Source organism: Stenella coeruleoalba (assembly GCF_951394435.1).
Source record: "Stenella coeruleoalba genome assembly, chromosome: 19".
NCBI lineage: Eukaryota > Metazoa > Chordata > Mammalia > Artiodactyla > Delphinidae > Stenella > Stenella coeruleoalba.
Genome location: NC_137165.1, coordinates 53,348,742 through 53,361,594, shown reverse-complemented (window position 1 = coordinate 53,361,594; position 12,853 = coordinate 53,348,742). Strand labels below are relative to the sequence as shown.

General features: G+C 46.3%; 1 protein-coding gene across 2 annotated transcripts in view; it reads right to left on the bottom strand.

Moving 5' to 3' along the window:
• The window catches only part of PRPSAP1 (phosphoribosyl pyrophosphate synthetase associated protein 1), a 30,879-nt gene extending 18,175 nt beyond the window's left edge, over positions 1-12,704 (bottom strand). Inside the window, exons 1-4 of one of the 2 annotated variants that reach the window (XM_079904186.1) lie at positions 12,442-12,704; positions 12,007-12,218; positions 9,276-9,328; positions 6,685-6,751 (exon numbers count right to left, since the gene is read on the bottom strand). In XM_079904186.1, the coding sequence (XP_079760312.1) occupies positions 6,685-6,751; positions 9,276-9,328; positions 12,007-12,218; positions 12,442-12,444 (335 nt within the window). In that variant the 5' untranslated portion in view covers positions 12,445-12,704. Of the gene's footprint in view, positions 1-6,684; positions 6,752-9,275; positions 9,329-12,006 lie in introns of both variants that reach the window. The other variant, XM_079904187.1, reaches the window with a different exon arrangement.
• Between the last annotated feature and the right edge of the window lie 149 nt (positions 12,705-12,853).

Genomic DNA, 12,853 nt, shown 5'->3' with positions numbered 1-12,853 from the left:
TGGGAAGATCCCACATGCTGCGGAGCAACTGGGCCCGTGAGCCACAATTACTGAGCCTGCGCGTCTGGAGCCTGTGCTCCGCAACAAGAGAGGCCGCGATAATGAGAGGCCCGTGCACCGCGATGAAGAGTGGCCCCCACTTGCAGCAACTAGAGAAAGCCCTTGCACAGAAACAAAGACCCAACACAGCAATATCAATCAATCAATCAATATTTATTTTAAAAAAAGAACCTGAACTTCATTAAGTCCTGAAACCAGGTGTGTGATCTCAGTTGGAAGACCATGGGTTTGGGCCGGGTTCGAGTCCCGGCACGTGGGTTCAAGTCCCAATCTGAGGTTTCACAAGGAAGACAATTATGGTTTCTCAATAATCTCAAAACAAGTACACACAAGGGAATTGCACCATCTTCAGGACAGGGTTCTGGTTTCCAAAAGCACCATGTATATCTGTGCTGCTCCTTCAAAAGGAAACCTTTCCATACGGTAAGTGTGTAAAATGGCTGTCAAGGTTATTCTAGAAGATTCACTTTCTCTGCTGCAGCTCCACGGACTGCTCCCTACCTCTTCCTTTGTTCAAATTTTCGAGTATCCTAAGCACAAGTGGGAAAAAAAAAACTACAAACGTTTCCCAATTAGCCATTAACCAACTCATTTTTCCATGTTAATTTGTCCTTTCCCTGGAAAACACCTGCACAGTGTAAAGTTCCGTATGTATTACTGCCCCAGGATGACTCTAAACTGCATGTACTAAATATTTCTACTGCATTCTTGGTTACCAAAAATTAGATAGAGCACAACTTCTTGTCACAAAGAAGTCTAACCACAAGCTGTCTCAAGATCCCAAGACAGGGCTGTTAATAGTGAGTGTTAAAAAAAAAAAAAAAAATAGCGAGCGTTATTTTGCCGTGCCAATAGACTGTGAACTGATACTGTTTATGACGTGTTAAAGAGGCCTGAACTAAAAGTAGGGAGGGAGATGTATTGTAACAAAAAGGAAATTATGGATATAGCTGTCCCTCTACCCCACATGCATTAACAAGTGCACAAGGATACCCCAGTGTGGAAATCTGTGGTTAGAGGACATAAAAGGGGGTGATGATGACACCTGCCTCCGAGGGTGATGACTGGTGGAGGGGCTGATCCACCTGAAGCCCTTCAGCCTCACACACGTCACCAACTTCACACACCAGCCACGGCAAAGTCTGCTATTACTATTATTATTATATCTCTCCCCTACTTCCTGAATTCATAATGAAAGTAAAGGAATTAGAATACTCGATAGCCTCAGAGATGTACTATAAAAACACTTGGTCCTTGACATATACACACTACTACGTATAGAACAGATAATTAATAACCTACTGAATAGCACAGGGACCTACTCAATACTCTATGATGACCTATATGGGAATAGAATCTAAAAAAAAGTGGATATATGTGTATGTAAAACGGACTCACTTTGCTATACAGCAAAAACTAACACAACATTGTAAATCAACTACCCTCCAATATAAAAAAAAAATTTTAATTCGGTCTTGCTAAGTCAATCCTATGATTAAGAAATTGATTGGAAAAGATTATACTTTCACAAAGGCATCAAAGCCTCGACCATCCCAGCTCATCATGAAAATGAAGACTGGTCAACGCCCTGGCTCTCCAACAGCCGGCCGTCAGCTGTCTACACACAGCAGGAAGGCAGCTCATCAAGTCCTCGGTCACTAACGGCATCCAGGACTATCTGACACCATGGGGTCCCTGACGTGACAAGGTCATAACCTCTTAGTTCCTCCCCCAACTCAGGGATGATCCCTGATTACACGGAACAGAATAGAGCTACCAAGAGCACAGCTGCTCACGGGCTAGCACACAACTGACCACGACCAACTTAACTCTTGTCCTAGAGATGAGTTCAAAGTCAGAGCTCAAATTCCAGGCTGAGGTGCAGACCTGGGAATTAAGGCGAAGATTCCTTAAAGATAAACAATTCCTGACAGGACACACCTTCTTTTGCTGCCATAAATTCAGTTAGGGTAGAGTAAAGAGACTTCACTGACCACCACTGCCTCTGGACTCAGACCCCCGTATTTCCTGGAGGATGAGTGACAAAGGTGGCCCGTCTATGGCTACAAAGGTCGAGGTTCTGTTCTCTCTCCCTCAGTAAACTAGTAAAAGGCTCTCAGTAGTCTAAGGAGGCCAGGCCAAGGATCTAGGGTCACCTGCAGCTCTGTCCTATACCCTAAGGAACTTAAGAATTCAGAGGTAAAAAAAAAAAAGTGGTGACAATGCAACCTTACTATTCACCACCAACAAAAACCGGGATAAGCACAGAAGGCCAGGCAGCAGCCAAAGGGAGTGTCAAAGCTCTCTGACTACACGTTCTAGGGCTACGCAAGCCCCACAGGCTTTCCCCTCATTCCTGAGGTGCAGTGTCAAACAAGAGCATGGGGCGAAAAGATTCCCGTCACCAGGGGACAAACAGTACAAAACCAAAATTGCTGGAGGAAACATAAATTAGTAGATCCTCCATGGAGGGCAATATGCAATTATCTATCGATGCCACAAAGATTTCAAGTGTGTATCAACGCGGCCACATCTATCAATACTACAAAATGCATGGATCCTCACACCCAGCAATCGCGTTTCTCAGAATCATCGTACAGACACACCCCAAACACGGGCAATGTGACGCACATACAGGATGTTCTGCAGTTGGCAAGCGCAAGACTAGAGACGCAGCCTATGCGACAGGCTGAACCAGCTTCGGTGTGTCCACAGAACACAGTGTGACGCCACAGAAGACAAGATGGGAACACAGCTCCACTGAATCCCACCATAACGAAATACGGCAAACCTAAACTGAGGGTCATTCGACAAAATAAACTGGCCAAAGTGTCGTCTTCAAAAGTGACAGAGTTTTGAAAGTCAAGGAAAGACCGAGGGATGGTTCCAGACTGTCCAGAAGACACGACACAGACAACCAAGTGCTACCTGAGCCTCGACTGGCTCCTTGTGCCCGGAAGAGGCCTGGGGGACAGCAGATGACACGGGGATGGGGTCTGAGGCTTAGGTGGTGACAACACAGAGGTCTCAGTATCCTGATTCTGATGGTGGCACTGTGGCTGTATAAGAGAAAGCCCTTGTTTGTAGGAACTACATGCTGAAGTGTTTGCGGTGGGGAGGCACCAGGCTGGCAACTCTGTCTAAAGTGGCCGCACAGCACAGGCTCATTTTCTGGAAGTTTGTGATTGTTTCAAAATTAGAATCTTTTAAAGATAAGGTAACTCTTTCTGTATTGATACAGTACAATGCTTTATTTTTAAAAGTTCAGCAAAGTGTATTAGTTCTTTTTTTTTTTTTTTACTGCATGTTAAGTGTATTGACTGATCTAAAAGAAAATATTTACAAGTGGATGAAGCATTTCAGAATTAAGTACATCTAGGCAAAGAAGACCTCAATGTAGGAAAAATTTTTGACTCAGTGAAATATTTAAAAATAATTGTATTTTTTCAGTGATTATAATGTAGTCAAATCTATAAACTTCATATTTAAAAAATGTTAACATAATTGATGTGTACAAGTATGGTTATTTTATAACTGTCTTTTTCTTCTGGGAAGAGGAATCATTTCTGAGTAAACTTTAGGTAGATATTAGAATCATTGCTAACTTATCAACTTAGAGGTATCTTACATGCTTTCTTTTTTTTTTTTTGAATTTTATTTTTTTTATACAGTAGGTTCTTATTAGGTATCCATTTTATACATATTACTGTATACGTGTCAATCCCAATCTCCCAAGTCATCCCACCCACCCCCCTGCCCGCCACTTTCCCCCCTTGGTGTCCATACGTTTGTTCTCTACGTCTGTGTCTCAGTTTCTGCCCTGCAAACCGGTTCATCTGGACCATTTTTCTAGGTTCCTTTTTTTTTTTTTTGGCAGCACCACTAGGCCTGTGGGATCTCAGTTCCCTGACCGGGGACAGAACCCTGCAGTGGAGGCACGGAGTCCTAATCACTGGGCCGCCAGGGAATTCCCTATTAGACTCCTTCTATGTAAAAATTAAGAAAAACATATAAGCAACTGCTTGGGCACACAGAGTCTCTGAAAAGAAAGCTTAAGAACCTGATAACACTTGCCGTATCCGGGGAGGGAAGCAGGGTGGCTGATGGCAGAGGCAGGGCTCATCATACACCCTTTTGAAACCTGAACCATGCAGATAAATTAAAATTACTTTTATTTTGGTTTTGAGGATCACCTGAATTATGGAACCTAAATTCGTAGGCACATTATCAAATAAAGAGGAACAAACAGGTATTCAGTTATCTCAGAGGGCTGGGGAATTTTTATTTTCCGATACACATTTCTACACTGCCTGTGTTTGCAGAGATGAACATTATTCTTCATGATCAGAAAAAAGTATTAAAATACTTAGTATCTACCAGTTACCAGTGTACAGGGAACTCTGTTATATCTGGGTTCAGATTACTCACTCCGTGACCCCGTGGTCCTCAGTTTCCTTCAGACCCAGTTTCCTCAATCCCTTCACAGGGGGCTGTAAGGAAAAACAGTTTTTCCCTTCTCTGTACAACACTGAATACTTCTGGTCACCAAATGTGTGGGGATTTTCCCACACGTAATTCTCGGAATCTCAGGACACCAGCTGGGCATCCTACAATTCAACTCAATGCTGACACTCTCTGCCTGGACAAAGCATCAGATCCCACAGGTTAAGGGCCCAGTAAGACTGCCCCCTTCCTCACTTCAGACATGGGCAAGCCCAGGCTGTCACCTGTGCTTCTGACCAACCCGCTATAAATCAGAGGTTCCCATGACCCACTCCTCAGCTCCGATTAATTTGCTAGAGCAAAGTAAAAAAAAAAAAAAAAAAAAGAAAAAGGCAAAAAAAACCTCAAGGACTTCCCTGGCAGTCCAGTGGTTAAGACTCCGTGCTTCCACCGCAGAGGGCACAGGTTCTATCCCCAGTTGGGGAACTAAGATCCCGCATACCTCGTGGCATAGCCAATAAATAAAACTCAGAAAAACAGTTTTCTCACTAGATTACCAGGTTACTATCAAGGATGTAACTCAGGAACAGCCAGATGGGGGAGGTGCACAGGGCGAGGTATAGGGCAAGGGGTGCAGAGCTTCCACGCCCTTTCTGGGTGTACCACCCCCTAGCACCTCCACGTCTTCACCAACCCAGAAGCTCTCCGAACCCAGTCCTTTCTGTTTTTTATGGAGGCTTCATTATACAGGCACAACTGATCAAATCATTGGCCACTGGCGACTGATTCAACTTCCAGCCCCTCTCCCCTCCCCAGAGGTCAGGGGGGCTGGGCTGAAAGTACCAACCCTCTAATCACAAGGTTGGTTACCCTGGCAACCAGCCCCCATCCTGTGTTTACCCAGGGGCTTTCCAAAAATCACCTCACTCACGTAACTCAGGTGTAACTGAAAGGGGCTTGTTCTGAATAACGAAAGATACCTTTACTGCTCTTATCACTTAGGATATTCCAAGGGTTTTAGGAGCTCTGTGCCAGGAAAGGAAGACCAGATACATATTTCTTATCATAAATCACAGTATCACAGAGGCCAACAAGAGCTGCCATGTAGGACTGACCCATAAGGATTAAAAATGATACGTGTAAAGCGTCCGCACCCTGCTGGCAGCCAGTGCCGTGTTTATTACTAACACGTCTCAGGAATCTAAACCGATCAAGACGTGAAGGTCTAGATTTTTCAGAGACACTCACGATCTACCGACCCCATTCCCAGTGAGGAGCTGAGAGGAGATAACCCCACAGGGAAGTTCATGCTCAGGTATGCCAGGATTCCCCCAGGGCCAGTCCTCCCACACTGAGGGAAGGAATGGTAGATGGTATCTGTGATAGACGGGCTAGAGATGGGTCATTGTGCAAAATAAAACCCACCATTTAACAACAACAAAGGCTTTCCAGGAGAGCTGAGCGGACAGACACTGGCCTAGGTTCCGGCAAAAATGGAGGTAGAATATTTTTGTCCTTGAGGAGTTTAAAGCTTGGAGAAGATGATCAAGTAAACAGTAACAGGGGCTTCCCTGGTGGCACAGTGGTTGAGAATCCGCCTGCCAATGCAGGGGACACGGGTTCGAGCCCTGGTCCAGGAAGATCCCACATGCCGCGGAGCAACTAAGCCCGTGCGCCACAACTACTGAGCCTGCGCTCTAGAGCCCATGAGCCACAACTACTGAGCCCACATGTCACAACTACTGAAGCCCACGCACCTAGAGCCCGTGCTCCACAAGAGAAGCCACCACAATGAGAAGCCCGCGCACCGCAACAAAGAGTAGCCCCTGCTGGCCACAACTACAGAAAGCCCGCATGCAGCAACGAAGACCCAACACAGCCAATAAATAAATAAATAAAGTAAACAATAACAGTTAAGTACAGTGTGACAAGCATGGCAGGAATTCCAAAAGACTATATATATACATATATGTATAGAGACACACACACACACACACACACATACGTAGACCCACACACATATATGTGTACACATATATATAGTATTTTGGAAAGCATTTAATGTGCAAACACATTTATAATTTAAAGAAAATGGAACTGTTGTTCATATGAAAAGATAATAAGTTACATCACTAAGATTTTTAGAGGAAGAGAGATAAGTAAAGTAGTGCTGACTCTTACCTGGGTATTGTCTGTATAATGAAAATATCTTGGCCACGAACAGATTCTTTTATTTCAACTCTTGTTTCTGAAAAATAAAAATGTTCTGCAGTTTGAAGAAAAGCTCCTCGTGGTGCAATAATTAGGCAGCAATCGGAGGGAGTACAGGTGAGTCTAAACCAATGCTCTGCTTAGCGCACCAAAATAAATTCTTAAGAGACCTCGGGATGGCACGTACTTACGTAAAAAACAGTCAAGCTAAGGGGAGAATAAGCCAAAGACAGGCTAGAAGGCAAAAGCCACAAACAAGTGTACGTAAAATCTCAGGGTCCAGAAAAGAACATCCGTCACTGAATGAACACAAGATGCTTAGGGAAAAGTACGCAGCGCATAAAGAGGCCGAAAGTTAATATCCTTATTATTCTTTCAACAAAGGCCGATGCCTCCTCTGTTCCAGGCCCTGAGCTGGGGTCCCAAAGTGGGGGACCTGGACCAAGGGGACAAAGACTGACTCAGGAGAGACAGTGCAATGCCAAAGGCTGGCAAACCCTCCAGGCCAATGTGCAGGAGAAAGACCAGCCATGATAAAAGAGAAAGAGGGCTGGGAACGATGGCCTCGCTGCAGACTGGAACATACGGTGAGGAAAGGAGTACGGAACGTGCAAAGATGTGGGGCTGCCACTGTGCGCTCGGAAACACAGCGAGAGAGGAGAAAGAGACAGAGAGGAGGTCAGGGAGCTGACCAGGACCACACCACGCAGGAGTCTGGATTTTATTCCAAGGGGTGACAGCAGAGCCACTGGAGGACTCGTGTGATCACTGGCTACTGTGTGAGGACAACGGTGGCAAAGCAAGAAGGGCTGCTTGCGGGGAGCCACTCCAGTTGCTTCTGAAGCAGTCCAGGCAAGCGACAGACGGCGGGCTGGACCAGAGCAGCTGCAGTGGAGGTAGTGAGAGGCAGGCAGGCTTCAGATGGATTCTTGAATCAGAGCGCACAAGACGTGCTGACGGACGTGGTGAAGGACGAAGCAGGTGAGATGGGCAGAACTCGGAACCCAAAGGGCCCCACGTGATTGCTAAGGAGACTGGACCATGGCCTATACAATTTTAAACGGTAGTAAGTAAAAAATGTGTGCATTTTGGAAATATCCTGATGGAAGTGAGTAGAACAGACTAGAGAGGCTGAAAATGGAGGTAAGACGACCCGTTAAGAAGCTACTTTGACAGCATGAGAGAGAGCTAGGAGGCCTGGAACACGGATGGGAGGATGGAGAAAAAGGTCTTCCCTAAACCACCCTCTTTTCCTCCAGCGCTTCATTTATGAGAAACCCAAATGCCATCACAATGAAGGAAATTCATTACTGTTAAGTAGGCTATCTCACCTATCTGCACTCATCTTCAGGTGTTTAAATACCGGCATCTCCTGACTTGTCCTGGCAGGGAAATTTCTCAAGTCACCAAGTTAAAAGTTGTGAGTGCGGAAGCTGGATGAAGGGCTGCTGGGGGTTAATTATAACACACGTGTAACTTATACACACCCCGGGAACATGTGCTTTCCATTACTACCCATTAAACTATCTTTCCCTCTTCCAATACTTTGCTGTATTATATAGCTCCCCAAACATCAATTTTGTCTGAACTATCTCCTGTTAAGCTAGTGATACCATAGACAGTTATACCCTGGAAAGAGAAAAGCAAGTACAAAAATATGAATCCAAGGCCTTCAACTTTGCAAAAATAATTCCAAATTGTTTTTATATGAACTTGTCTTCGCAATGAGTGATGACATTATACGCTGGAACCCACCGGGGTGGGGGGTGGGGGGGGTTTTGATGCTGCCGCATTCCTGGGACACTGGCTAGAAACAAGTGCCTTTAAGCAATATCATTTAATGTTCCAGCTCTCCCCAGAAACCCAGGCGGCGGCAAAAACGGGTGACCAACCCAGGGTGAGGGTCAACAAGACTTGAGAGAAAAAAATGAGAGATAAAACTAACTCAAGGAAGTTTTTTAAATAAGTCATTACTATCTAGTACTGATTGCACTTAATGCCATTTGATGGCCTAATGAAACAGATAAATGTAAAAAGTACTCATCAAATACAGCACAATATGGAAGAAAAAACTTACTCTCTACATCGCTCCTTTTTCTCGTTCTAAAATGACAGGATATTTGCATTATCTTGGAACAGGAGGAAAGGAGACTTTTAAGGAAGAGCAAAGAAGTCAAGATTTAGAGGGACGAACGGCATGCCCTCTGTCCCAACTGTTAAAACAGAAACATGGGGCTTCCCTGGTGGCTCAGTGGTTGAGGGTCCGCCTGCCGATGCAGGGGATGCGGGTTTGTGTCCCGGTCTGGGAAGATCCCACATGCCGCGGAGCGGCTGGGCCCGTGAGCCATGGCCGCTGAGCCTGCGCATCCGGAGCCTGCGCCCCACAGCGGGAGAGGCCACAGCAGTGAGAGGCCCGCGTACCAGAAAAAAAAAAAAAAAAAAGAAAAAGAAAAAACGCATTTCTGTGTTACACATGATTAACATTCGCTTTTTAAAAACATGCCAGCCGATTAAACAGAGTTTAGAGAACAAAGGATGTTTAACAAATAAGTTTAACTTACCTCCATTGGTCTCTTGATAAACCACAGACTTCCCCAATTCAGCACCAAGACGCCTAAAGGAGGGGGAGGGGGAGGCAATTAAGAACGCTCTCTTTAAAAAACTCCAGTTCACAGGCATGTGTTTAACAAAAAGACTACAATAACTACACCAGCATTCTTTTACAAAAAAAAAAAAAAAATTTTAGAAAATTTAATTCATTAAGAACTAAAACCTGCTGTCATTCCACAGGCAGCTTCCAGTGCTCACCAATCTGTAACACACTGCTTTACTGGGAAGAGCCCACAATCAAAGTTTAGTGTCTAGTTCCGTTGTTTTTTTGAATAACAATTGTCTTGGAACATCAATACCCAACAAATACGTGGTTACTAGCAATAATTCCAAAACACACAAGCCCAAGGTAAATGCCTCAATTGTCAGAAGCGTTGCAGACTTCAGTGCCATTAACCCAATGCGAGTGCATTTGCACCAAGTGTGAATCGTGTCTGGATCCTGATTAGAACAAACCACGTGTAAAAGCCCATTTTGGGGACAACCTAGGAAATATGAACAAGGACTAGATACTAGACATCAAGGAATTAATGGTAGGTTTTTGTTTGTTTTCAGTTCTTATCAGTTAGCATTACCATTTTTATGAGTGAAATGATATAAGGGTGGAATCTGTTTAAAAACACTCCAACCGAGTGTACAACAGAATATTATTCAGCCTTAAAAAGGAACGAAATTCTGGTACACGCTACAATACGGATGAACCTTGAAAAAATGATTCTAAGTCAAATGAGTCAGACACAAAAATACAAATACTGCATGATTCCATTTATAGGAAGTACCTAGAACAGGCACATTCACAGTCACACAAAGCAGAACAGACGTCACCAGGGTCTGGGAGTAGAGGGGGAATGGAGAGTTAGTGCTTAAAGGGTACGGCGTTTCTGTCTGAAACGATTAAAAGATCTGGAAATGAACAGTGGTGATAATCACACAACACTGTGAATGTACTTAATGTCAGTGAATTGCACACTTAAAAGTGGCTAAAACTTAAAACTTTTCTGGAACAAACTTTTCAAGAACCAAATATAAAAACAAAAAAGCAAAACCGGGGCTTCCCTGGTGGCGCAGTGGTTGGGAGTCCGCCTGCCAATGCAGGGGACACGGGTTCGAGCCCCGGTCCGGGAGGATCCCACATGCCGCAGAGCGGCTGGGCCCCTAAGCCTGCGCTTGTGCTCCACGGCGGGAGAGGCCACAACAGTGAGAGGCCCGCATACCGCAAAAAAAAGGAGAAAAAAAAAAAAAAAAAAAGCAAAACCATTGACTATTTAAATCTGCCCTCCTCCCTCTGCTTTCTCTTACCAAGGTCAGTGTGGTAAATATGACCCAAGATAAACAAACACAAGCTTTATATTTAAAATCAGTATTTTAGTTGGCCTCAAAAAGAAAGACAAATAATCAGAGGTTAGAAATAGAAACTAGGTAGTAGATTGCAAAAGGACTGTTTGTTTTTTCTTTTTTACGCTCTTCTAATCTCATTCAAAACTCTAACTGAAAAGAACATAGGCATTACTGAGAAAATATGACAAAAGTTTCCCCTTTCTTCTACAATTTCATCTAGAATTTTAAAATATCTTCATGCCATTAATTATCAACTCTGAAAAACCCACAGAACTCTAATGTAAGTTGTTTAAAATGTGAAAATGACTTTAAAAGTTAAAAGACAAGCTTATTTATTTTATAACAAGTTTATTTGCAAAGGGCTCAAAAGGCTCTTCCTTTACACTAGGGTTCTGGGATTCTTCACAAGAGCCAACTAGAAAAGAGGCCATTTAGTAAACATGTATTATTCAGAGGGCCACTATGAGCCTCTGCTCTGCTAGATGCTTGATCTGCATTATTTTGTTCGTGCTCACAATGTTCTGGGTCCAACAGACGGAATTATCCCTATTTTACCAATGAAGTTCAGGAAAATCAAGTCTCTTGCCCAGGGCAAGGCTGACAAGGCCTTCAGACCCCAAAGGCCACTTGAGGCCAGAGGCTTCCTTAGGTGAAAAAGACAAAAAAAAGGCAAAGACTTAGACTGATCGAATCTAACTGACTTACAAAATACGGTTAGACCATGGTTTCTATCACCAACTCCGACAAATCTGCTCCCCTAGGGTTGCCCTGTTCTCCCTGCCCTCCCCTACACCTCTACTTCTGTCGGTGCACCTTGCGTCTTCCACCGGCAAGGCCCTCCGGCCGCCCCCACCTACTGCACCCGCCCCGTCCGTCCCCAGTGTTGTAACTACGTGCGGGCCTCCGTCTCCTCGGGGAGACTTGGGAATGGCAATGACCAGCTTCAGAGGTCAACCCCAACCGTGGGAAAGGGAGCCAAACCCAGAGCCCCTCTCTCCAAGGCGCGCTAATCCAGCGATTACAGAATCCTCACTACCGCCTGGGAGATGGGAGTGGGGAGCCGAAAGCGGGGCGAGCGGTCCAAGGACCCAGAGGTGGGGAGAAGCCAGCAAGAGTCAGACGAACGCTTTTCAGCTGCAGAACTGGGGGTGGGGGGGTGATCCTCTGTCACCTCCAAGGGTTTGTCCAGACCTGAAACGGCAGGATTCTGCGACTCCCTCCCCCAGGGGCAGGACGATGGGGTCAAATTACCCCTCGCCCGGGTCGGGGAACGTGGAGGCGAAGAGGAACAAGACCGTCTCCCGGGAGGGGCCCCTCGGGACATCCCCGGCTCCCGCCCCTTACTCGGTGATGCGCTTGGCCAGCTCGGTGCAGGCAGCCGTGGAGTTGGCCGAGAAGACTCGGTAGCCGGTGCGGGCGGCGTTCATGGCCGGGCGGGCGGCGGGGCAGGCTCGCGGGGCGCGGAAAGCGGAGGACACGGAGAGCGGGGGCAGCAGCAGCAGCTTCTTGGGCATCGTCCGGCCCGGGGGCGCAGTTACAGCCGGCCCGCGGCGGGGCTGCACGGGGGAGCGGTAGGCCCGCGTAGGGAAGGAACCGAGAAACCCGGCACAGGAGGGAAGAGGTCAGAGACCCCCACCCTCCTCGTACAAAAGGCTAGTAAGGGCTCTGGAGCAACCAGAGCTCGCTGCGACCTGCGCCGCAGCCACCTCAAAGCCAGTGACGACGGCACCGCCCCCTCCGGGAATCGAAAAGGCGCGGCTAGAGCACCCGCACAGTCACCATCTCAGATGAGGGCAGGGCGGTGGGCAACTCTCTACAAGCTTGTTTTCCGAGGGAAGCAGCACGGATTCACTCCGCCGCCTGATCTTGTCGCTCCACGGGAGTTCTTTTGCTCTCATCTTCTTGGGTGGTGCAGCCGGACTTGGTAGTGGTGCCAGCCTTTCCAACTTTTCCGCCAGGATCCAAAATGTCAGCCTCCGAGGTGGCTGACGATCTAGCTCTGCGCCTCCATGATAACACAGCGCCAGAGCCCTGCGAGGCGCATGCGCCGCGCTAGGCTGGGATTGCTTTGAAAAGTGGAGGGCGGGGTTATTTCCGGGTGGTTGCCTGGGATACTAAAATGCCCAAAAGGTGGTGTACTCCTGAACCTGATCTTTATTCCCCAAACTCCAAACTTGCATCTGCGCGTAAG